General features: G+C 42.6%; 1 protein-coding gene across 4 annotated transcripts in view; it reads left to right on the top strand.

Moving 5' to 3' along the window:
• Positions 1 to 25,424, top strand: part of chd4b (chromodomain helicase DNA binding protein 4b) — a 30,627-nt gene extending 5,203 nt beyond the window's left edge. Inside the window, exons 1-40 of one of the 4 annotated variants that reach the window (XM_084943421.1) lie at positions 166 to 442; positions 750 to 975; positions 1,448 to 1,572; positions 2,798 to 3,052; positions 3,161 to 3,276; positions 3,399 to 3,498; positions 3,589 to 3,799; positions 3,893 to 4,014; positions 4,149 to 4,272; positions 4,456 to 4,628; positions 5,167 to 5,412; positions 5,721 to 5,924; positions 6,025 to 6,236; positions 6,983 to 7,114; positions 7,356 to 7,455; positions 7,573 to 7,764; positions 8,145 to 8,345; positions 8,740 to 8,877; positions 9,025 to 9,146; positions 9,263 to 9,436; positions 10,559 to 10,700; positions 10,784 to 11,033; positions 11,129 to 11,253; positions 11,346 to 11,438; positions 11,534 to 11,675; positions 12,775 to 12,944; positions 13,108 to 13,285; positions 15,126 to 15,212; positions 16,095 to 16,186; positions 16,326 to 16,459; positions 16,852 to 16,996; positions 17,106 to 17,262; positions 17,785 to 17,870; positions 17,960 to 18,200; positions 20,644 to 20,691; positions 20,921 to 21,091; positions 21,193 to 21,301; positions 22,167 to 22,299; positions 22,402 to 22,597; positions 24,175 to 25,424. In XM_084943421.1, coding sequence (XP_084799547.1) covers positions 912 to 975; positions 1,448 to 1,572; positions 2,798 to 3,052; positions 3,161 to 3,276; positions 3,399 to 3,498; positions 3,589 to 3,799; positions 3,893 to 4,014; positions 4,149 to 4,272; positions 4,456 to 4,628; positions 5,167 to 5,412; positions 5,721 to 5,924; positions 6,025 to 6,236; positions 6,983 to 7,114; positions 7,356 to 7,455; positions 7,573 to 7,764; positions 8,145 to 8,345; positions 8,740 to 8,877; positions 9,025 to 9,146; positions 9,263 to 9,436; positions 10,559 to 10,700; positions 10,784 to 11,033; positions 11,129 to 11,253; positions 11,346 to 11,438; positions 11,534 to 11,675; positions 12,775 to 12,944; positions 13,108 to 13,285; positions 15,126 to 15,212; positions 16,095 to 16,186; positions 16,326 to 16,459; positions 16,852 to 16,996; positions 17,106 to 17,262; positions 17,785 to 17,870; positions 17,960 to 18,200; positions 20,644 to 20,691; positions 20,921 to 21,091; positions 21,193 to 21,301; positions 22,167 to 22,299; positions 22,402 to 22,597; positions 24,175 to 24,377 — 5,913 coding nt within the window. In that variant the 5' untranslated portion in view covers positions 166 to 442; positions 750 to 911 and the 3' untranslated portion in view covers positions 24,378 to 25,424. Of the gene's footprint in view, positions 1 to 163; positions 443 to 749; positions 976 to 1,447; positions 1,573 to 2,797; positions 3,053 to 3,160; positions 3,277 to 3,398; positions 3,499 to 3,588; positions 3,800 to 3,892; positions 4,015 to 4,148; positions 4,273 to 4,455; positions 4,629 to 5,166; positions 5,413 to 5,720; positions 5,925 to 6,024; positions 6,237 to 6,982; positions 7,115 to 7,355; positions 7,456 to 7,572; positions 7,765 to 8,144; positions 8,346 to 8,739; positions 8,878 to 9,024; positions 9,147 to 9,262; positions 9,437 to 10,558; positions 10,701 to 10,783; positions 11,034 to 11,128; positions 11,254 to 11,345; positions 11,439 to 11,533; positions 11,676 to 12,774; positions 12,945 to 13,107; positions 13,298 to 15,125; positions 15,213 to 16,094; positions 16,187 to 16,325; positions 16,460 to 16,851; positions 16,997 to 17,105; positions 17,263 to 17,784; positions 17,871 to 17,959; positions 18,201 to 20,643; positions 20,692 to 20,918; positions 21,092 to 21,192; positions 21,302 to 22,166; positions 22,300 to 22,401; positions 22,598 to 24,174 lie in introns of those variants that run through there. The other 3 variants (XM_084943419.1, XM_084943420.1, XR_014801614.1) reach the window with 3 other exon arrangements.
• The last annotated feature ends 89 nt before the right edge of the window (positions 25,425 to 25,513 follow it).

The raw sequence follows: 25,513 nt of genomic DNA, 5'->3' as shown, positions 1-25,513 counted from the left end.
TGTGAGTGCATGCAGTGAGCATGGTGCGTGTGGAAGTGTGCGTGCGGGCGCGCGCGTGGTGGTGGAGGGGTGGGGGGGTGGGGACAGGCTTGAGTATTATGGTCTGTCCGTTGCGAGGTAACTATGCAGAGTCCTGTGTGAGTGTGGGAGGGGGGGGGGATTATTATGGGATGTCTGCCCCCTTTGTGTGTTTGTGAGGATGTTAGCTAAGCGCTGCCTGTAAGGGCTGGGGAGAGAGCGAAGAGGGGGACGGAGCAGCGTGTTTTGGGGTCGTTGACGGCTCGTTTTTTGAATTTCCCTCATCACCCGTTTAGTCGGGCTTAATGAATGAACCTTGCCACACAAACAGGCTGATTTGTGGCAATTCTCGCACCGACAGAAAGAGAGGAAGAGGGGAGGGGGGGGAGAGCACACCTCGAGCCGGGACTACAAGCACACTACTGTAAGTTTCTAATGTTAGGAGATTGGCTTCGTAATGCTTCAACTTTGCTCTCATACAACGCTTTAACTCAACAGTCCGATTTCACGGTGTGCATTTGAAGTAACCACGGATGCCACGCTGAAGTTCATTGTAAAAATATACCTGGAAATCAACAGCCGATAAATGTCACAGATAATGAAGTTATCCAACTTGTTTGAGCAGGCAGGTGGACAATTAGATGCTGTGTAAATAATAGGAAACGGGCAAGGCTTAGCTACCCTCCGATGCCATTTATTGCTATTATTATTATATATATTTTTCTCTCCAGCACCCACCACCACCACCACTACTACCCCCTCCCTTCCTGGACACCCCCGGTTCATTCTCCACCAGTCCCACGTCATTTTCCCTCCTCCCTCGCCGACCGAAGAGCAAGGTTTAGGAGGGATTAATTCGACCAGCAAGAAATAAAATTAAAACGTAGGGGAAAATGTCGTGCAGCGAGGATGAGAGGGAAGACTTTGGGACCGCGGACGAACACTCACTAATTCACGGTAAGCTCGCCTGTTATTTATTTATTTATTTTTTAGCCTCCGAAGAAGAAGGTCCATCTCCGTAACTTGAGCTCGCCTTCAACGCGATGCTAATGCTAGCTTCAGCTAGCCGTGAGTAGTCTGCCCGGGCCGTCCGTCACTCGCCATGATAGATTAGTTAGCTAACTTGGCAAGCAAGTGTTTAGAGTTTCTCCTTTTCCTCTTCGGCCCCCTTCTTCTTTCGCGGGTCCCTCCGCGAGCGTGGGCGTGAGCTGTCAAAGTTTCAAACACAGAAAACGGACAAGTTTCAACCTGCGATTTTGTGGCTTTCGCCTTGTGTGTGTCTGCGTGCGTGCACGGACGTGTGCCAGTCGTGCCAGTGCGCGGTCTCCTGTTTTCTCCCTTCGGCCTGCAGCGGTGGTGCTCCTGTCAGTGTGTGTGTGTGTGTGTGTGTGCATGCACTGTGTCTCTAATGAAAGCGTGTCGCCGGCAGATGAGGACGAGCCGGAGGATGCTGTGTCTGACGTAGAAGAGGTACCAAAGTCCAAGAAGAAGAAGAAAGCCAAGAAGAGCAGCCGAGAGAATAGGAGCAGCAAGCGGCAGAGACCGATCCGAGAGGTGAGTTGCACAAAGTTTAAGCCTGTGACTGAGGGAATCCTCTTTTCTTTTCATTTTTTTAAAGATTGTGACAGATTTGTCACTGTAAACATTTCTGTCAGCTGTCAGCACAACAGATGCTGTTCTGCTCTTGATTTTACTGCACATGCATAAAACAACCAAAAGTAATTCTTTCTGTGAAGTTGTGAAAAAACCTGCATGGATGTAGGGTGTATTTAATACAAAATAGTGTCGATTTTATTTGGAAAAAGTTGATTCAATAGGAAAGTGCAGCCTAGGTTTAAATAAAGTAGTAAAGTATAATCACTTGGTAAAATGAAATATGGAAAACAAAATAGCTAAATAAGGCACTCAACGAAAGGATTTAAGTTTAATAGGAAAATTAATTAACATACAGGAGCTGAACAAGTAAAAAATCTAAACAAAATCGACTTAACTATAGGTGGTTGTGTTGCAAACAGTGATTTCATGAGATGGGAAACCAAGACACAAATACCCTGAAATAAGGGTGTAGCACTTTTATTATAAATTTAAGCAGTTGTGGAGACCGAGTCAGAGAGGCAAGGCTGAAATGGTTAGGACAAGTGCAGAGGAGGGATAGTGGATGTATTGGGAAAAGGATGTTAAAGATGGAGATGGCAGGCAGGAGAAAAAGAGTAAGACCTCAGAGAAGATTCATGGATGCAGTAAAGGAGGGTTTGTTGCGACAGAGGAGGGTAATAGGGAGGGATAGGGTGAGATGGAGGCAGGTGATCCACTGTAGTGGCCCTTAAAGAGAGCAGCTGAACGAAGAAGAGGTAAAATCAATTAATGTATAATGAACCAATTACTAGCAAATGTATAATTTTCCATAGGCCAGGCCAGTGCATTTAAAACACATTGTCTACAATATATATATTTAATTACACTCACATAAAACGGGGAAAACAAACATTAAAATCAGGAAATATTTAGCATTTTTGCTGAAAAATAAATAAAAAAAACCCGTTCTGTGTCAACTGAACAATAGATGAAGCGACTGACTGTTTTAGCTTCTTCTGAAATTAGTGATGAGTCATATGTTGACCATAGCAGCGCTGTGAATGACAGCCCAGTGTCTTTTCATTCCCCAAGCCTAATAGAGTGCCAGGACCTTTACAAGAAATAAGACAAAGAAAGATGTCATTTTAGCGTCTAATTTCTGTGTTATACATAAAACCCAGCAGTGTGGTTCTTTATCTTACAGGAGTTGCCAGTCAGCTCCCCAGAGCACCTGCTTGGAGTGGAGGCAGCAGAGAGGGATGCTGATGAGGGAGGTATGCGGTCAGAGAGTGAAGGAAGTGATTATGCACCAGGGAGGAAAAAGAAGAAACGGTCCAGCTCCGCCAAAGACAAGAAGAAGGGAGGTGCGGCGGCAGAGAAAGGAGGCTCGTCCAGCTCAAAGAGCAAACGTAAAGACCCAGAGCCAGAAGATGATGAGGACGATGACGATGATTGCCAGGTAGAGTTTAATTCAGGCCCTCATGCAGACTTTGTTTACTTACTGCAGGGCTGACGTGTGACATTAACCTTCCTCGTTGTCCTTTTCGACTCTCTCCTCCCACCTCAGCCGAAAAGCTCCACCCAGCTGCTGGAAGCCTGGGGTATGAAAGACATTGACCACGTCTTTACTCAGGAAGACTACAGCTCCCTCACCAACTACAAGGCCTTCAGTCAGTTTGTCAGGTGAAAACACCCTCATCATTATTAGGCTTTGATAGTAAAGTCTGCATCTACTCTGTTACTACAGGTTTGTGCATAAATATTTATGTAACAGTATAAAAATGTTGCCCACTTTGTGTTTTTAGGCCATTAATTGCAGCTAAGAACCCCAAAATTGCTGTGTCCAAGATGATGACTTTAATGATGGCTAAGTGGCGTGAATTCAGTACAAACAACCCTCTGAAGGTATTAAATATTGAGGTATTTTGTTCTTCTGTAATACTATACACTTCTAGAGAGCAGAGGTTCTCACTGTGTGCTTTTGTGTCCCCGCAGGGTTGTGCCACTGCTAATGCAGCCCTGGCAGCTGCCAATGTGGCGACAGCTGTGGAGAACATGGTGGTGGCAGGGACAGAGAGCGGGGCAGATACCGCTCCTGCTACATTGACTCCACCTGTTTCAACTCCTGCTGCTGCTCCAGCGCCTACTGCACCCCCAGCAGCCCCAGCACCTCCTCTCCGCAAGGCCAAGACCAAAGAGGGCAAAGGTAGAATAGGACAGAGTTTATGACTTTATTAAGTTTATACAGAATTAAGATTTTGACTGTTTTAAATAAATTTATATCTTCTCTTCTCTTGAGGTCCCAATGCTCGTAGGAGGTCGAAGCCTACATCTAAGCCTCCACCGAAACCAAAACCTAAGAAGGTGGCTCCACTCAAAATTAAACTTGGAGGCCTCAACAGCAAGAGGAAGCGCTCCTCTGTGAGATATTAAAATTGGCACACAGTGACTTTATTTCTGCATATTTAATCACTGGGATCCAAATACTGATGATGTGCTGAAATGAAACAAGGTACTCATATCAATCTTTTCCCTTCGCTTGTTGACTTCATTAGAGCGATGAGGACGAACCTGATGTTGACAGCGACTTTGATGATGGGAGCTTCTCAGTGTCAGATGGCTCCAGCCGCAGCAGTCGTCCTAAGAAGAAGCCCAAAAGTGCAAAGAAAAAGAAAAAAGGTTGGAAACATACTGAAATAAAAGTGTGATATTATATCAGCATTTCCAGGAAGAAAAGAAATGTGTGTAATGTAGGTGGTTTGTTTAACAAGAGCAAAGTCAAGGCTGAAGTGAAGGATGATATCCCCTATGTGTCAGTTCTCTGTACCTATTTTTTCCTGCTACTTTTCTGTCTTTTCTCAGTGGAGACAGAAGATGGTGACGGCTATGAGACAGACCACCAGGATTACTGTGAGGTGTGTCAGCAGGGAGGAGAGATCATTTTGTGTGATACCTGTCCGAGAGCTTATCACATGGTCTGTCTGGACCCTGACATGGAGAAGGCACCTGAGGGCAAGTGGAGCTGCCCGCACTGTGTGAGTACTGGAACCCTGAATCCTCTGAGAGATGTGCATGGCAGACTGTTAGAGCAAATGCACCTGATTTTCAAAGTTTGAATCAGGAGGGCAAAAATTGCATGAAACATGGATGTTAAAATATTTTGTGTGGAAGTTGCACTGGCAGCAGGGTTGACTGTAGTGTTCTCCATTTCTCTTTGTCCCTTTCTCCCCCCACCCCAACAACCATTTTGCTCATGTTCCCGTCAATCCTCTCCTGCTCCCCACCACACATCTCACCCATCCTCCATTTCCTCTTCTCGGCCCTCCCCTGCCTGCCTCCCTCCCTTCCTCTGACTGCTCCACACGCACGCAATGCACACCACCCTCCCTCCCCACCCCTCGGCGCTCTTCAATCCCCCCCCCACGCATACACACACCCCTCCCTTTTTTTCTTTCACTTCGTTCCGCATACCTTCCCTGCCTGTCTGCCCTCACCCCCCCCCCCCCCCCCCAACCCCCCTTCCTCTTCCCCCGCGTGCACACCTCCTCCTTCTGTCTGTAATTCTGCCACCAGGAGAAGGAGGGAATCCAGTGGGAAGCCAGGGATGATCTGTCCGAGGCCGAAGGTGAGGACGATGACGACAGGAGGGATGAAGGGATGGAGGAGGAAGACGACCACCACATTGAGTTTTGCCGTGTGTGTAAGGACGGGGGAGAGCTGCTTTGCTGTGACACCTGCCCCTCCTCCTACCACATCCACTGCCTCAACCCTCCTCTCCCCGAGATCCCCAATGGAGAATGGATCTGCCCCCGCTGCAAGGTGAGCACTGAGCACTGGTGCATACGAGACTGCGCGTGCTCACGTGGGCGTGCATGTGGATTACAAATTCCAAGTTGCACTGGAGATAAAGAGCCTTTTCTCTTGATGTGCATAGGTTTACCTGCAGCATTTTAGAGGGAAAAATGGCAGATATACAGTTTTTATTTGAAGATTTTTTGTGTTTTTTACAATTAAGCACTCATATAATTTTTCAGGACAGGTTTTCTTCTCAGTTTCACAACGCTTTTGTTGATTAGTTGTTCTTCCTTTTTATAACTATTTCCTCTGCCATACACAATTTCTCACAGTGTCCACCGATGAAGGGAAAAGTGCAGAAGGTTTTAACATGGCGCTGGGGAGACGCACCAGCCCCTATGCCTGTACCCCGGCCTGCTGATCTGCCTGCTGATGCTCCTGACCCACCACCTCTGGCAGGCCGTAGAGAGAGGGAGTTCTTTGTCAAGTGGTGCAACATGTCGTACTGGCACTGCTCCTGGGTGCAGGAGCTACAGGTACTACCATTGCATCCACCCGTAGATGAGAATGAGGTTTTATTTTTTCCTTTTTGTAACATACTCAGCACATGACACCCCCTTGTTTACTCTCGCCCAGTTGGAGCTGAACTGCCAAGTGATGTTCCGCAACTACCAAAGGAAGACTGACATGGATGAACCGCCCCCTGCTGACTTTGGAGGCGAGGGTGACGATGACAAAAGCACGAAGAGGAAGAACAAAGATCCACTCTTTGTCCACATGGAGGAGGAGTTTAGCCGCTATGGAGTTAAGATGGAGTGGCTGATGATCCACCGCGTTCTTAACCACAGGTAGAATACAAATGAAACAAGAACACTAAGCAGGTTTCGAAGCAAGAAACAATAAAAGTAAGTTAACAAAGTAAATACAGTTTGCTGAGTGGAGACCTCAAACTGAATTAGCACTGCAGTATTGCTGTTTTAATACATGCATATCATTTGTATTCTGTATGCTTTGTGTGTGTGGAGTGTCAGGAAGGAGTTCAGTTCAAAGTAAAACATTAATGTTTAATGAACATTATTCTATAAATACAGCATCACTGTGCACATAAGGTGAAGACGACAGCCGCTCTCGTGCTATATGTGCATGTATAACATGCACTCAGAGTAGAACACAATGCCTTTCTCATTTTTTTTTTTCTCATGCTGTGTATGGCCTTTGTCTACTTGCGATAACAAACCACAATGACAACACAGTGCACAGTGTTGATTCACAGTGCACAGTTGCTTATGCTTGTGCAGGAGTAATGCTGAATGTTTGTCACTAGGTGTTTGGTTGTTTTTTGTGGTTATTTTGTCAATAAAGGGTTAGGGTGACAAAGTATCCAAGTTTGGAGTAGTAAGAGGAAATATAAGCGGAAGAGTGAATGAGAGGGATCGATTCCACATATTGAAGTATCTTGAAGCCAGTGTCTTATAATGTCACCATGTAAAAGAAAAACTTTGTCAAACTGTCAAAGACAGGACAACAAAACAGAAGCATTTAGGTATACCATTTTATCACAACAGAATATCTTCTGTCTGTTTTATCCTGATAGTGTTGATAAAAAGAATAATGTGCATTACCTGATCAAGTGGAGAGATCTGCCGTATGATCAGTCCACCTGGGAGAGTGAAGACATGGACATTCCAGAGTATGACACTTACAAACAGACTTACTGGAATCACAGGTATGCAGTAGTGTACTAAGTGTCATGTAGCTGTTTGCTCAGGTTGTGCAAGGACTGTTGATATCTTAAAGTAGGGTAAGATCAAATGATTGTAAAATTAATTGTACTCCTTTTCTAGGACGTAAATTAGGTGCCATATAGAGATATTTGTGGCAGTTTGATGTCTTTTTTTTCTGTTTACATTAAAAAAACAGTGAATAAATTAGTCAGTCTTACCTTTTTTTCCTACTCTGTGTATCAGAGAGTTGATGATGGGTGAGGAAGGCAGACCTGGCAAGAAGCTGAAAAAGACAGTCAAAGTGAAGAAGGCAGAGCGACCGCCTGCTAATCCAGTTGTAGATGTACGTGCACCAAAATACAACCTTTTTCTTAAATTGCTTTATTCTGATGGATTATTGATGACCGTGTAAAAGCCCGCTCCTCAAATCGGGTCAGCAATTTTATTTTTTTCTTTCCAGCCCACCATCAAGTTTGACCGTCAGCCTGACTATCTGGACAGCACAGGAGGAACTCTGCATCCCTACCAGCTGGAAGGTTTGAACTGGCTCAGGTTTTCTTGGGCTCAAGCCACTGACACAATCCTGGCTGACGAGATGGGTTTGGGCAAGACAGTTCAGACAGCTGTCTTCCTCTACTCATTGTACAAGGAGGTAAGGGGCTGTTTATTTTATAAATATGAATGCATTAAGCTTGTTTTAACAGTTAAAAGTACAACACAGTACCTGATAATGTTTGATTTATAAGGCTAATGCTGTATTGTTTTATCTTTAGTAAGACTTATATATGCTAACTGACGCTGTTTTGTCCAGTCTGCCCTCCCCTGTCAGTCAGTGTTAGTGGTTGGGGTTGCAGACATGTGACACACAGTAACTCTGCCCATTAAAGGGGATGAATTCCAAGTAAGGAGCTCGATCCTAAAGGCAGGGCAAGACAAATGCAGTTGTGTAATTTATCTGATATTAAATTATGAATCATCTTTGCATGTTAATTTTTAAAATATGTATTCTAACTCTGTTCTCCATTGGTACAGGGTCACTCCAAAGGTCCCTTCCTTGTCAGCGCTCCTCTGTCCACCATCATTAACTGGGAGAGGGAGTTTGAGATGTGGGCTCCTGACATGTATGTGGTCACCTATATAGGGGACAAAGACAGCAGGGCTGTTATTAGAGAGAATGAGTTCTCCTTTGAGGGAAACGCCATCAGAGGAGGAAAAAAGGCGTCCAAGATGAAGGTAAGTAAAAAAAACAAACTGCTTTTTCAGAGTGTAGTGGCTTTGAAGTACAGTGGAACCCCGACTTATGAAATGAATTCGTTCCCGATGGTCTTTCGTAAGTCAAAAATTTTCATAAGTCGAAGCACCCATCACGCCTTTTGAGTGAACGATAGGTTAATTGCTAACTGCAACAACAATACGTCGTTCAAGTGGAACAGCGAAGCGCAAGTACGAAAGCCAAGGGGGTTGTCACATGATTCGGAAGGCATTGTGGGCATTGTAGGCATTCTGGGATCAGCCAGTCAGAGCCAGCTTTAGTTGCAGCACTTGCAGCTGTAATATTTGTAATCGTTTCCACTTATTTCCCAGTTTTGCAGCTTAACTAAAAATCACTTTTTTCTGCATATTACAGAAAGACTCACCAGTCAAGTTCCATGTTCTGTTGACATCCTATGAATTGATCACCATTGACCAGGCTGTGCTGGGATCCATTGAATGGGCATGTCTGGTTGTAGATGAGGCACACAGACTGAAGAACAACCAGTCCAAGGTAACAACAAAGGCTTTTTTTCTTTTTCTTTTACAAAAACAAAAGTTTGTTGGTGACCCTTCATCGCTGGACATAACAGTTTAGTGCTGTAATTTTCTTGGCTCCAGTGCCCAGGTTTATACTGTATGTTTTCTGTCTTTCTCTCAGTTCTTCAGAGTGTTGAACAACTACCCGCTGCAACACAAGCTGCTGCTTACAGGCACTCCACTTCAGAACAACCTGGAGGAGCTCTTCCACTTGCTGAACTTTTTAACCCCAGAGAGATTCAAGTCAGTACCTCCACACAGCGCAGGGCTACAGCAGATGTAGCTGTACTGCAGATACAGTGATGACATCCACTGTGATTCATGTGGCTTTTTAATTTTTTTTTTTTTTTTTCATGCAGTAATCTCGAAGGGTTTCTAGAAGAGTTTGCGGACATCGCCAAAGAGGACCAGATCAAGAAGCTCCATGACATGCTGGGACCACACATGCTCAGGAGGCTGAAGGCTGATGTATTTAAACACATGCCTTCAAAGACTGAGCTCATTGTTCGAGTGGAGCTGAGCTCCATGCAAAAGTGAGCAATAAAAAACTTTGTAGCAGTAGCTGCAAATCCATGTTTGGAAAAATGAAAAAAGGAAGTTTTTCTTTCCCACTTTCCCACCAAGTGCTTGCTCATAAAGGCTCATTGATTGTTGGAGTTTTCTCTGTATTGTTGTAGGGTCTTTACCTTACAATATAAAGCACCTTGAGGTGACAGTTGTTAATTCGGCAGTATATAAATACAATTAAAATTAATTGAATTGAATTAAACATGCCATAGTTTCAAATAATGTGCCCAGAGTATGGCAGAGTTATACCTGTGAGCCTGAAGCTCAGACTTCAAACAGCTCAGACAGTATTTCTGCTGTTGACAGTGAAAGGGGATATTTCTAATGTTGTGGTCAAAGAAAAGACAAAGCAAAGTTTCCCCTTGTGCTGGTCACAGATTCTGTCTGATGGTTTTGGAAACCCACAAATATTTGCTACGAGTTGGAGGAGAAGGAGTAAATGTAATAAATACTGCTGATAGCTGCAATTAGATTGACAGTAACATGTATTCAGGACTTACCAGGAGGTCCTACGATTCCCTGTCTTTTCTTCAAGGCCTCTCTGGCGTTCCCCTGTCTCTACAGAAAAGTCAGCTTGAATCATACAACTGAACCTGCCCACAAATGACTGAAACACGCTTGTCTTCTATTTTTGGTTCTCTGGTTATTTTTGCAATGTCATTTGACAGGTTTTCGCACTCCAGCTTAAAGCGAATTCTTTGTAACGTGGAAACAATCCATAATCTTTGCATAAAACCTTGTATGGAATTGTGCAACAGGCTTGATTTTTGATTTGAACACACCATAAGATGGTCTCCTCTTAGACACTAAGCTCAACTCGACATTCATAACCGTCTTCTGTTTGCAAGCGGAAGCTTAAACTGTTTGTTTCATGTAGAGGTTAAAATGAGGGCTTGCAGCAATGCCCAGTATAAGATAGATGAATATTATTTTCAACTGTGAATAATACAAACTTCATATAGAACCATTTGCAGCAACATGAGCATAACATGTCACCCTTGAAGCTTTAATCCTGCTCATGTTTTCCTTTGTTTTATCTTTGCAGTCTATTTTTTCACGCTTCTTTTACTTCTCTTTTTGTACTTCAGGAAATACTACAAGTTCATTTTAACACGTAACTTTGAGGCCCTGAACACTCGTGGAGGAGGAAATCAAGTATCTCTGCTCAATGTTGTGATGGACCTCAAAAAGTGCTGTAACCACCCCTACCTCTTTCCAGCAGCTGCCAATGTATGTTTTTTATACATTTAGTTTAATTTAGTTTTTTCTTGTTTCTTTTAAACTTGTTTAAGACATCACTTCCTTAATTTCAGGAAGCGCCAAAACTTCCAAATGGCATGTATGAAGGCACTGCCCTGACCAAGTCTTCAGGGAAACTGATGCTGCTCCAGAAGATGATGAGACGGCTGAAAGAAGGAGGCCACAGGGTTTTGGTTTTCTCCCAGATGACTAAAATGCTCGACTTGCTAGAGGACTTCCTGGAGAACGAGGGTTACAAATATGAGAGGATTGATGGAGGAGTCACTGGCAACTTGAGACAGGAGGCCATTGATCGCTTTAATGGTGAGGCGTGTATAGCTATTTGTCAGTTTTGCCTCTCAGGACAGCAGAGTTGATGTCTGCTTTTCTAATTTTAATTTTGCTCCTCTTTCCAACAGCTCCTGGTGCTCAGCAGTTTGCCTTCCTCCTCTCTACCAGAGCTGGTGGTTTGGGCATTAACCTCGCTTCTGCTGATACTGTTATTATCTATGACTCCGACTGGAATCCCCACAATGACATCCAGGTATGCAAACCACATGACTAACCTCACATCTGCGCCAGTATGAGCGTTTATTTTGAGGGGTGATTATGCTGTGTTTCATGTGTGCTTCACAGGCCTTCAGCAGAGCTCATCGTATTGGCCAGAACAGGAAAGTGATGATTTATCGCTTTGTTACCAAAGCGTCTGTGGAGGAGAGGATCACACAGGTCTGTGAAAATTAACACCACTTTAGCAAATGTATTGAATTGCAATGATCACATATTGACTGGTAGCTTTACCTCCACCTTCTTGCTTCCACCAGGTGGCAAAGAAGAAGATGATGCTCACCCACTTGGTGGTGCGACCCGGCCTCGGATCTAAGATGGGCTCCATGTCCAAGCAGGAGCTTGATGACATCCTCAAGTTTGGAACTGAAGAACTGTTTAAAGATGAAGTTGGAGATGGTGAGTCAGTGTTGAGCCTCTGACAATGGCACACACACACAATGTCCGCTTAGTTTGGTGAGTGGGGCTGATATTAATTTTAGCACTGGGAGCCTCTTTCTCTGTATGTTACTGGTTAATCTATCCTATAGTTATGTTGTATCTGCAAAGCCATCTGAAAGCCTACAGAGTAACCTGATGTGATGTACCTGTTCAGTACTCCTGTGCATCTACAGCTATGTTTTCACTGCAGCTTTTAAATTGATCAGTGAGAGAATAACAATGAGCGCCTCAATAGGAATAATAATCATAGGATCGATAAAAGGACTAACAAATGTCAGCAAATTCCTGGAGGATTGCTGAAACTATCCGATTAGACGTAATGGGAATGTGCAAAGAAGTGGAAAAAGTTAAATATGTTTGCCCTTGAAAAAAAAACCAGACACAACACAGAGCAAGGACTGAGGAGGGGAAAAAGTCACAGCATTTTATTTAGTTCTGCCGGCTGGCACCGCATATAAGAAGCCGAGACATGACCGCAGGTAACTGTCACATAATACTCCACACACAAGCATATATACCAGCATCAATATTGGCCACTTGCGTAGGTTAAGTCATAGAATCTACAGAGATTCACCACAGAAATCTAAATTAGGCCATAGTGTCCACACTGCAGAATGTGGTTTATGCATTGCTCCAGTTGAGTGGTTATATGTCAGTTTACTCTTGAAACTCACAGCTGTTTCATTTTCTAGATCAAGATAGTGCAGAACTTTGCTGGTTTGCAGGTCTCTTATCTGTGTTATTTTCCACAGTACTTGTTTAAAACTTCCTGTCAGAGATGGGGGTGGGGTGTGGAGTTGACTGGTTTATACAAAAAAATATGAATGACTAGTTTAAACAACTATCCCTGGTGCAGAGTAGTGAAAGCAGCAAAGTTTTATTGGTTAATTATCCAGTCGGCTGGTTCTGCGCATCATTAGTTGCATTGTGTGTAAAAGCAAAGAGAAAGAGGTGGAATTATGACTTCTCCACTGGGATGCCAGAGATGTTTTGAGCATTAAATTCGAATTTCTCTTCCTCCTATCCTTCCTTCTTTTTCCACTTATTCTACTTTCAGGGGACAACAAGGAGGATGACAGCAGTGTGATCCACTACGATGATCAGGCAATTGACCGTTTGCTTGACAGGAACCAGGATGCCACAGACGACACTGAGCTCCAGAGCATGAACGAATACCTCAGCTCCTTCAAAGTGGCACAGTATGTGGTGAAAGATGAAGATGATGAGGTACAGTATTAGCATGGCTACAACGTGCGTATATGAGTATATCACTTTACCTATCGGGCTTTAATTTTTTGACATTTTAGAGCATCTTTAGTAGTCAAACTCAAAGTCTAAGCACGAACAAACAGTCTTTATGTGCACTGTATTAAAAAAAAATGTTTTAAAGGAGGAGGAGGTGGAAAGGGAGGTGATCAAGCAGGAGGAAAGTGTTGATCCAGACTACTGGGAGAAGCTGCTTCGGCACCACTACGAGCAACAGCAGGAGGATCTCGCCCGCAATTTGGGCAAAGGCAAAAGAACTCGAAAGCCAGTCAACTACAATGATGGCTCCCAGGAGGACCGAGGTATAAGACAGGGTACAGAACAATATATAATGCAACCTCTTCTTGTGCGTGTGTGGAGTGCGGTACCAGTGGTGGATTTGTGTTTGTGTGGTGTTGATGTGGTGGTAATATAGTAGCAGCGACAGTGAGATTATGGGATGAAGTTTTGTTTTAGTTTGTGCTCGAGTGTAGAAATGTGGTAGTTGATGTTATTTTTAAATGTTTAGACCAGTTTAAAATCTATTTTTTCAGAAGGATAAGGCCTCTCACTAAGCCAGAAATGTGTCACCTTCCTTTAGGAGATACGTTCACACAAAATAGGCGGATAGACGGACTCACATTGTAGGTAGTTAAGGCCCCTTTTCTAGATGTAATTTGCTCTGACTAGAAAATGGCACAAAGGGAATATTATTGCAGTACAGCCGTTGGCTTAGCATTAAAACAGTAGGGGGCAGCAGCAGATTTGGCTGGATGCACAGGCAGACCGTGTGATAGGGCACAGCAAACAACACAACAGCCATTTTCACTCATGTGCTGATAAACATTTTTTAGACGTCACTCAGCTGAGCTGTGTGTGATCGCCCATTAAGTGGAGATTAACCTGCCAGCTCCTGAGTGTAGTCTGTATGATGTCTGATTGCACAGACATGAGAAAATGCATCTGTCACGGACTATTTGCTTTTTATTCTCCTCATCCATCCGACCAATTTAACCGCAGGGTCCTGGGAGTTGGACTGGAGCCTGTCCCAGCTCTCATAAGAAGAGAGATGGAGTGCAGTCTATCCAAGGGAGATTCTGCTCATAGGGTCAACTTTTTTCTGCAACCTTTATTTGTTTATCATTAATTTCCTGTGTGGGGAAAAACAGGCCTCCACTGGTTTTGAACTGACCTCTTTTCTTTTTTTTCTGAGTGTAAACACAGACATAGAGGGGGAAGGGGAGATCATGCACATGACTCAGGTCTGCAAAATCTTGATGTTATAGTTTTACATCTTGAAACTTGCAGAAAAACATGCAAACATTAATAAAAGGAGGAAATCAATTATCAGTTGCCTGTATTCCATTCATGCAGTGCTTATTTGCTCTCAAACATTATTCCATTCAGTGAACTCCATTGTCAGAGATCATATATGACAGACAGGGACATTACTAGCTTTATTAGCTGGAAACAACAAGCCATGGCAATTGTAATAAATGCAGCTTTCAACAAGGTTATGTTCAAATATGTTAAGTTTTAATATTAATTATATAAAAAAAAGTCCATACTATTCATGTAGATTTTGGAGGTCCAGGAACAGCAATAACATGAACATGTATTAGGATTTGTTGATAAAATCACCAAAGCTACAGTCCTCTCCCTAACCCTTCTGCTTCACATTTTAAGACCTTATTTTGGGAGAGTGACAATTCTGAAGAAACAAACCTCAAACTGCAAAACACAGAAGCAGTTGAACTAGTTTTGTTTTAATGATCTGTTTTTTTTTTTTCCTGTCTCAGCCCCCAAATAAACCAAAAACCAATGCTGTTAGAGCCACAGTAGGCTTTTCACTTTTATATAGCTGTGTAAACATGAACAATATCAGTGAAGGATCTTTTCTTTTTGTTTATTGCAGCAGTCAAAGCTAATCAGTGGCTGTAATCTAGTAGTTCAAATGCAGTTTTAACACGGTAACTCCCCCTACTGGTTGAACTCTTACTAACCTGTGATTAAACCTCTGCAAGGAGTTACTTTTATTGTGTACTCGTATTTGTACTTTTATCTCGTTGTTGATCAGTTAGATTCAGACCTGGTGGGGAAGAGTTTTGTCCTTTTTGGTATTTTCTCCTCGCTCATCTCATCATTTCTCTGTGGTCTCTTTAGACTGGCAGGAGGATCAGTCTGATAACCAGTCCGATTACTCGGTGGCCTCAGAGGAGGGCGATGAGGACTTTGATGAACGGACTGAAGGTAAGTTGGTTACAACCGTTGGAGATCTTTCACACTGGGACGTCTGTGCTCTGAGGAGTTTGGCATTAGTCATAAAGATGGAGTTGAGTGAAGTTATTTATCATAACAAGCTGACATGGAGGCGGAAGTTCCTGTTCAGATTATTAACCGATGATAAGAAGTCTTTCCACATCTGAGATACATAATTCACTAACATCCTTCCAACACCCCCGCAGATATTTATTCAGATTCAGACGAGAGCTATGATATCCTCCTCGACAACCTCAACAACAACTGCCGAAAAAGGAAATGTGACTGCATCATCTGTGTTGAGCGTAGAGAGGCAAAGCAAGGCAGAAAGAAAAAGGAAAGGAAAAAGCATAAGAGAAGGAAACAGGGAAAGAAAATTAAGATCAACGGTTTCCCAGTCCTCTGAGCCGCCCGCTTTGCAGATTAAATTGTTTGTGTTTATATTAATTGTTTATATAACTGTTCACTTGTATTTATTAAATTTGTATCCGTTAATAAACATGTTGTATAAAAATTTTTTTTCCAATTAAAAGGTGCTATAAGGTGTGCATTTATATACCAGTTGTATTTTTCTTACTGTAACTGGAGTTTTATTAAATGATGTGTACTGCCAGATTGCTTTCAGTAGTAAATTTTCTGAAAGCGTTGCGCTTCAAGAAACGTTTATTGTAAAGTGTGGAGAGAGGGCCAGCTTCAGCAGGATCAGAGTGAGCCAATGAGCCGTAAGTGGAAAGTTTAGGACGATAAGTGCACACACGATCATGCATCATGCAAAATTTACTGTTCAACTTTTCATCCTCATGGCTTCGGTGGAGTTGGCGCTGACTTTCAGGCCTTCAGACAGACTAACTAACCGTGCTTCTTTGCTCATAGCCAATGCCCGCAGACCAAACCGCAAAGGGCTGAGGAACGACCGGGACAAGCCTCTACCCCCGCTGTTGGCCAGGGTTGGTGGGAACATCGAGGTGAGTTTTTGGTTCCTTCCACGAGACAAGAGTGAATGTGCAAGGAAAAAAAATTAACTGCACAGTGGTGGAGTCGTCACATCTTTCTGTTGTCTTTCTGTTAAGCTTTTCTTTTGCATTTTGACCTCTTACCTGTCAGGTGCTGGGATTCAACGCACGGCAGAGGAAGGCTTTCTTAAATGCAGTGATGCGTTATGGGATGCCTCCCCAAGATGCCTTCACTAACCAGTGGCTGGTCAGAGACCTGCGAGGAAAGTCAGAGAAAGAATTCAAGTGAGTCTGATGGGTATTTTTTTATCATTTTCCTACTGTTATGGGTGCAGTCTAATATCAAGGTAAAGTGGGTTTTTTTTGTTATGAACCAAAACTTTGTTGAAGACTTTTGTTTGCTAAATTTTAGTATCAATCATCTGCTCAAATTTGTAAACTTGTCTACACAGTTAAAGGTTTAAGCTGTTCCGTTAATGACAGTTTTATAAATTGACCAACTGTCTAAAGTAATTATTGTTAAAACTGGTAACTGAGCCATTTGAACGTGAAGTCTCTTAGTACTAAATACTAGCAGGATAGTTACATTCAGCTTAATTAGCATGTTGTCTCTCTGCATGTCTAATATAAAATACACCTGGCTCAAATTTATTCAGAATGTCATGCTTTCTTTGCAGGGCCTATGTGTCTCTGTTCATGCGTCACCTTTGTGAGCCGGGGGCCGACGGAGCCGAGACGTTTGCTGATGGCGTCCCTCGGGAGGGTCTGTCAAGACAGCACGTGCTCACTCGCATCGGTGTGATGTCACTCATACGGAAAAAGGTACGTTTCAACAGCTCCAGTAGAAATGGTAAAAATAGTGTCGCCCTGCTTGAGAATGTGGTCTAAATTATCCAAACTCTTAATCATTGAGTCACATGCTGTTTAACAGGTGCAGGAGTTCGAACATGTGAATGGTCAGTGGTCGATGCCCTGGATGGCCGAGTTGGAGGAAAACAAAAGAGCCGCAGCTTTGGCTGCAGGAGAAGACCCAAAGACTCCTTCCACAGGGACCCCTGCAGACACACAGCCCAACACTCCTGTGCCGGGTAAACACACACACTATTTGCACTCACTACTGAGCTTTTTAAACAAATGTTAACATTTTTTAGACTCAGTACACGATGCATGCATTATAATTAGACTCGGTTTCTGACACTCTGACTACATGTTGTAAGAAGGGGACACTCGTGACGATGAAACACATTGTCATTTCCTCTGAGCTGTAACCTCATTACCACATACTTCACCTTAGTTTTGAACCAGATGTAATGTGAATTCTATGTTTAAGACTCAACTAACCCTGAAATAACTGTTTGATATGTAAGAGATATTTTTGTGTTTTGCCCTCAGAGGTAATTATTCAATCAGGTTTGTTTTGACCCCCAGAGATTTTCCAGATTTGCTCCCTCTTGTGGATGCATTTGGAAAGACTACAATGAATTAGTTATAGGCCAAGAAACACACACTTGTTAAGATTAAATGTTAAATAGGAATCCTAATTAGTTTTATACATAACAGATTAAAGCACTCCCCCCATATCTGTAATATCATGTGCTTTCTGTTTTCAGAGGATTTGTCTAAGTCAGAGGACAAGGAAGACATGAAGAAGGAGGGAGAGGATGGCAAAGCTGCTAAGAAGGCAGATGATCCAGAGGTAAATTCTGCTCTCAACTTCTGCTTTCACTTCAGCTATTGCACAGTTTGAAGATATATCTCCTTTTATTTTGTCCATCTCTTGCCTAGATTATTGAAATCCCAGATGAGTCTGAAAAATCCCCCGTTCTGGACAAGAAAGAGGAAGCAGACTCTGCTGCAGAGAAGGAGGACAGAGAGAAGGAGACAGGTGGAGTTGAAGGGAAAGAGAAAGAAGCTGAAGACCTGAGCAAAGAGAAAGAGGAGAAGTCTGTGGAGAAGGACGCTTCTGCCGACATCAAGGGTGAAGGTTCAGAGAGCAAGATTGATTTAGTGGAGGGCAGGTCTAGAGGTGAGGCACACGATGATTGTAACATCTGTTTTTAACAGTACAAAAAGCTTTTAAGGCCTTTTAGTCTGCAAAATATCCATTTTTATTCTGGTTTTCTCTTGAAAGTCCTGCCTACTCACATTTAAAGGCACAGTACAGGACCATTGGAGGTCACTTTTAAACTTTGTCTCAGTTGTGGTCCATTATCAGTTTCATAGTCTCACTCCACTTAAATAATGTTACAAAATGAAAAAAATTTGATCCATGTTTTGCAGAATTGACATTTTGTCTCAGTACCTTGTTGTTTACTATTAAACAGGTTGCTCTTGAAAATGAGACCTCGTGAGAGTTACCTGTATAAATAAAGGTAAAATAAAAATTGGACATCCAGAATGTTCACATACTCATGGGTGTATACAGACTGCACTTAGATGTCAGGTGAATCTGAAACATAACAATTGCCTTAATGAACAACTTCAATAAAAAATAAGCCGAGCAGAATGTGCACTTTTATGGGGCAAAGGGAAAAATCCCACCGTACTTCTCCATGTGACCGTCTCTTGATAGAAAACATGGATGGTGATGTTCATGTGATCAATAATGGGATTGGACTAACAGCATAAATGCCATTTAAAGGAAAGAGCAGGATGTGTCTGCTGCAGATACGTAGGTCTTTGGAAGTGGAAGAGGGAGCTCCTTAAGACCTTTTATGACACTGATGGCATTGGGTTGGGACAGCAGTATCTCTGCTGGTAACAAAAAGAAACTGAACAAGCAGATCAAGACCCCCAGCTCTGTTCTGTGATGTCCTCTTAAAGCAGTGGAGGTAGTGAGCCACAGGAGAATGGTGGCTAAGCTGTCGTCCCTGTTAGAGATCACCTCCCACCCCATGCAGACCACCCTGAAAGCACTGAGCAGCTCCGTCAGTGACAGGCTGGTCACACCTACAAAGTAGGTGGAGATTTAGGAGGTTGTTCCTTCGACAGTGAACAACAGCAGCAGACCACATTTAAAAATACACATGTGTATACATATATGCACACGCTGGGTTCTATTATATCGTAATCTGCAATAGTTACAATGAAACTGCACAATGCTTTCTTTACTCTCTGTCCTGATATCAACGTTCAACGACTACACCACGCAAGATCCCATTTTGCTGCTGAAAGATGTGTGTGTGTGTGTGTGTGTGTGTGTGTGTGTATATATATATATATATATATATATATATATATATTAGGGGTGCAACGATATACAAAATTCACGGTTCGGTTCGGTTCGATACTTTGGTGTCACGGTTTGATATTTTTTCGATACAAAAAAAAAATGTTCATGCCTTTTTAATTTGTCATTTATTAAAATTATAAATATATATTTTAACTCAAAAGTACAGTTTTTAAATTTAATGTTGCTGAAACAACAAAGTAATAAAGAAAATAAATATATCTGATTGAGGAATCACTCATCTTTGGAAAAGAGAGTTTATTACAGCGAAATGGCTCTTTCCAAAATAAAAGCTATACTATACGCTTCTCAGCAGCATATTAAACATATCAGGTCTCCATAAGGAGAATCATGTGCTAACGGCTGTCTAAATGACTCGGGTAAAGTTTGTAGCATGCGTGCTTGTTGTTTTTGTCTGCTTCCACTTGTCTTTGCACTAGGATGCTGTCGGAGTAAATGTGCAGTCATATTCATTGTGTTCCCACTAGTGCTGTCAGCGTTAATCTCATTGAAATGACGTTAACGCCACAACACGGCAAATCTCCGTTAACGAGCTACCGCGGATCGCCCCGTGCGTGGGGCTGGACGGCCAACATGTTAACGAGCTAACTGCGCTAACACACTAGTTCCCACCAATGTAATTGAGCATTGCGTGGCACATCCAACATACTGTTTTACTTTAGTCCATGACATGCTTACCTTCAGGGTCATACGTCACATGAAAGCCAAAATAGTTCCAAACGGCAGATCTGAATGAGGGTGGGGGAGGTTCAATTTGCCATGTTGCAAAGAGAGCTTAGCTTCTGTCTCGCTAGCTTGCCCTGTGCAGCCTACTACTCCGCCTAGGCTGCACTGTCGAGCGCAGATTCACTGAGCGCTCAACACAGACAGCATCGTCAGAAGGAAAGTTGATAAAATAAATTAAAAAATTTGTATTGTTCGATACATATGCGTACCGAACCGAAAGCACTGTATCTAACGGTTCAATATCGATACGAGTATCGTTGCACCCCTAATATATATGTATATGTGGGTACAACCATATACACACATATATTGTTGTATAGTGCTATTGTTAAAGGTAATGCTGAATCTAACTTTTCCTGCTCTCTTGATTTTGCAGCTGTAATAATGTGAATTTTCCCATCTTATATCATCTTATCTTGTCTTGAACCACGTACAGTATTCTCTGGTTTCTTTCTCACCTTCTCAGTCTTTAACTTTATTTCTCTTCTTTTAGCTGACGAAGGCAAAGATGAGAAAATGGAAGCTACAGAGGAGAAAAAAGGTTAGCTCTGAGTCAAACACCTACACTCTGTCTTACATTTGAAGCACAGATGACGGCACTGAAACAAACCTTCTCTGCTATTTTTGACCTTTTAAGATTGAGCTGCGCATTAAAATGTATACTTTACAAGATTTCAACTCCTCAGCTGATGAATTCTGGGCCCTTTATTACACATGGATTTTGTTCACACAGCTTTAAAATGTTTAATTTGAATTTTTTTCTTTTTTAGAACAAAAAGAGGAGAAGGACAGTGTGAAACCAGACGAGTCTGGGAAACTGCAGAATGGAGAGAACGCCAAAGACGGAGGAACAGCTGCACCTGTGGTTAATGTCAGTGAAGAGAAGAAGAAAGCCACCAAGCAGAGGTTCATGTTCAACATCGCTGACGGAGGATTCACAGGTGGACACACATGCAGCCGTTCACACTTTTTTCTCTTCTTTCTCTTCTCTTTTCTTCTGTTTCGTTTCTGCCTGTTTTGACCTTCCTGTCTTGCTTTCCAGAGCTTCACTCTCTGTGGCAGAATGAGGAGAGAGCAGCTACCGTCACCAAGAAGACCTTTGAGATTTGGCACCGCCGCCATGACTACTGGCTGCTTGCTGGCATCATACAGTATCCTTTCAGACGGACAATATCTTTAACACACTGTTCTTCAGTCTTCATAGGTGCATAAAGTTGTTGCAGGTTTATAAACGGGTTTCGTGACACCAGGGTGAGCAAATATCATTTCACATTTACAGACTGTAAATTTCACACTCATATTAAGTGAACTGATCACATTAGAGCACAGCTGTCATTAAGGAGCAGGCCGTTTCAGGCTGACCACAGAATTGAATAAAGAGAGGATTTAGCTAATATTGATCCATTAAGATGTGCCTGGATTTATCTCGATATCAATTCTATGAAGTGGTTTGAGTGGTTTCGACCAGCAGCAGCCTCTAGAGCTGAAAAATCAATACACAAGTGCCAAAAATTGGTCAGTGTCTTTAGAGCTACGTAGTTGCAGCCTGCTACAGAAACATATAATGCTTTCTTTTGGTTTAAATGTAGGAGCTTAGCTGCTTAAAATGACAGGTGTGCCTGTGTAGACTCTGTAGCTGATAGCTAACTTTACCTGAACTGGACTTGTTTGTGCTGTTAATGCCTTTTGGAGCATTTTAGTTAAATTATCTGACAAATAAAATGACTTACCTGTGCTACTATTCTATTTGATCATACAGTCAGCATAGATTTCTTTCACTGGATTGTCCAACTATAGTCACTTATGTCTAAAAAAAAAAAACAGCTTACATGGTGATGTCCAGAAACCAGTGTGTGATTTGAGGCGTTCATCTTCTGGAAATAGCTCTGCTATTAATTGAATGAAGGACAGTGATGTATGTTTAAAGTCTTTCCACCCAAATTGTTACCCTGTTCTAAATGGCATTGACCATCCAGACACACCTGTGTTGTTATTCTTGACTTTGGCGTCTCTCAGACACGGCTACGCTCGGTGGCAGGATGTGCAGAACGACGTGAGGTTTGCCATCCTCAATGAGCCCTTCAAAGGGGAGATGAGCAGAGGCAACTTCCTAGAGATCAAGAACAAGTTTCTGGCCCGCAGGTTCAAGGTGAAACGAGTACACGGTTATCCTTTGAGTTCTCTGTGTGAATGTTTGTCTGCGTGTCATATCTCACTGAGCACGTCTGGTCCACCTGCGTTTCCTGTACAGTTACTGGAGCAGGCGCTTGTGATCGAAGAGCAGCTGCGCAGGGCGGCCTACCTGAACATGACAGAGGACCCGGCTCACCCCTCCATGGCCCTAAACACACGTTTCAGTGAGGTGGAGTGTCTCGCCGAGTCCCACCAGCATCTCAGCAAAGAGTCAATGTCTGGAAACAAGCCTGCCAATGCAGTGCTGCATAAAGGTGAGACACGTTACAAATCAGAAAAGTAAAGCGAAAGTTCTCACTGACTTAAAATCTATATCTGCAACACTGAGAAGTCTCGTGATTAAAACAGTGGGACTGTCAAGGGACATTATTCTGCACATGGTTTCCTTTTACCAAGTAACTGCAGAGTCAGCTGCTTGCAGGTGCTTCTTCACCAAAATGACAGTATATGCACAGAATGACATACGTAATTGCAGCTGCCTAGACAACAGTGAACTCACAGTAATTATCCTCCTTCTAATGAAAAGTGTCTCAGTTATAGCAGCAGTAGTTTTCTCCCACTGTGCCGGCGTTGGGCCAGGGGCTGTTTAACACTAAGACTACTTTTATTAAATGGCATGAAACAATAATGTGACATATTTTATATTTATTAAAAAAAGACCTTGTGGAGCTGATAAAGCATGTGAGTTTAGTGAAAACAGTAATGTTTAAAGGTCATTCGAATAGTCAATGAATGATGAAGAATTTATTTTTTTTCACAATCCAGTGGTGATGAAATGGTGAAAGTAATGTTTTTTTTCTTGTGTTTTGCTTTTGGTGCTCTGGTTTCTGAAATGCTTTCTCTATATTTTTCAATTCTCTGACTATGTTATTTTGAAAAACTGCAGTACAACGATTAGAATAATTGCTTTTTCATGTCACGGTCATGGTGTTTTGAGTTGTTTGACAGTAGACAACTTCAGCTACACACGCTGTTTAAAAACAAAGGAGTGAGCATTGGAAATTTTTGAAGGCAGACATATTGGATATTTTTCAATGCTTTAAAAGTTCTGCTTCAGTTGCTTCAGTTACCACAGTACGTTTTCTGAATGAGAAAAGGGCTGTGTAGGTAATGCATTTCAATCTTCAGTAAATATTTGTCCAAAAACTCCATTATATTCCATCGTATTTTAACTCATCACCAGTACTCTGTTTCACTTTACATAAACAGACATTTCCGCCATAAACAAAAATTAGCACTGTCCATTAACACTGTTTAAACGTGTCTGGAGGTAAACTGTCTCAAATTCAGGAAAAAGAGCCTTTTAAACCCACAACTATGGATTCAATGCATCTTTAATGGGCCTCGAACGAGATGAGACACTTTTGCCTCCAAGCTTGATTTCACACAGAGCTCAATCTGGGAAATGTGTAAGGTTTATATTTGTCATTATTTTATGAGTGTTGGTGAAATGTTACAAATGGTACTGAAGGAGAGATACTGTGTAACTCTTGTGCTACATGTTTAATTCAGTTCAATTCCATTTTATTTACACAGCGCCAATTCACAACAGTAGTCGCCTCAAGGCGCTTTATATTGTAAAGTAGACCCTACAATAATACATACGGAGAAAAACCCAACAATCATACGACCCCTATGATCAAGCACTTTGGTGAGAGTGGGAAGAAAAAACTCCCTTTTAACAGGAAGATTCCTGTTCAAGTTTTACAAACCCATCCTTACTGTTTTCTGTCCTCTGCTGCTTTTTGGGATGCTACACTGTTAATTTTAACCAAAAACCAAAATTTGGCTGCTCACCCCTGTTATGCCGATTTCTGTGCTGCATTTCTAGTTCTCAAACAGCTCGAGGAACTGCTGAGCGACATGAAGGCCGACGTCACCCGTCTCCCAGCTACCATCGCCAGGATACCCCCCGTGGCCGTGCGGCTACAAATGTCCGAGAGGAATATCCTCAGCCGATTGGCCAGCCGGGGCCCCGAGGTCACCGCTCAGAACCAATCACAGACCGCACAGCAGATGCAGGTGCCGCGCTGACCAATCCCCTCGCACATTTCACACTCCCCAAACGAGGCCAGTCGCACACACCTCACCGCCATGTAGCAGAATTCCTCCCCCTCAGCCACCATGTACAGCACAGTCAGGTTAGTACTTCTTCCTCTGCACCCACAACCCATCTCCGGACTCAGAAGAGCATCAGCTGTGCTGCTGGACTTTATTTTGAAAAGACTGGGACTGTAGATGTAGGGTGGGAGCGAATGTAAGAATCGGTTCTCTTTCTTTGCGGCAGACTAGATACAGACGTCTTTCTTCTCCACTGGGAATCAGATTGAACCCCTCTGTCCTGAACACTGAACTGACCTGTCCTTCCAGCAGGATCTAACATGTGTGTGTAACTATATGTATAATGAAGCAGAAGAAGCTTAGACCGGAGGGAAAGCAGCATGTTTGGAGTATACTGGTGCTTTGTGGTAACTTTTGGATTATTCCAGACTTCAAGGGATTTTATTGTGCTTGTTTTCACCTTTAGGAAATTGTGAAATTTTTGTTTGTACGTTTTTTTAGAAGTCATTTAACTCTGTCCTCATCTGTATGTGTGTGTGAAGAGTGAAGGTGTGTGTGTTTTCTTGTATGTATGTGTGTGTTAAACAGGGCATAGTGGCGTGCATCTCTACTGCAGAATGCCTCGACACTGAGAGGGTGTTCCTGTCACTTTTGTATCAGTCAGTCAGCTCTGTTACCTCTTCTTCCGTCCTTCTCAAACTCTTGCCTGGTCCGACGGGTGACCCAGTCGGGGATCAACTCTTTGTGCTCACAAACCCAAACAGCACCTTGACATTCCTAACTACACCACAGATTTTCTTCATGGGAAGTCTCCTGTAAAACAAACTCGCAATAGCTCCCCAGCTTTTTAGGTACATGGGATGGTGTTGAGGTTGATGGCAATCTTAAGTTAATTTAATTTCTTACTGTCTATTGTTATGTTGTTTTCCATTATTGAATATTATTATTATGGTTACCACCCTGTTGTTTTTATCATTGCTGTTTGTTTTTATGGACTACAATAAAAAAAACTCAACAGTTTCTTGTTGTTACCACGTTTTATTTTTAAACTGATTCTATAGGTTTGGTTCTCCTTTTTCTTTTCTTGAGCACTGCATTCTTCTGCGTCT

Source organism: Perissodus microlepis, chromosome 11, assembly GCF_051167445.1.
Source record: "Perissodus microlepis isolate ML-2025 ecotype Zambia chromosome 11, ASM5116744v1, whole genome shotgun sequence".
Lineage (NCBI taxonomy): Eukaryota > Metazoa > Chordata > Actinopteri > Cichliformes > Cichlidae > Perissodus > Perissodus microlepis.
Note: the sequence above shows the minus strand (reverse complement) of the source record. Positions and strands in the feature narration are given on the sequence as shown.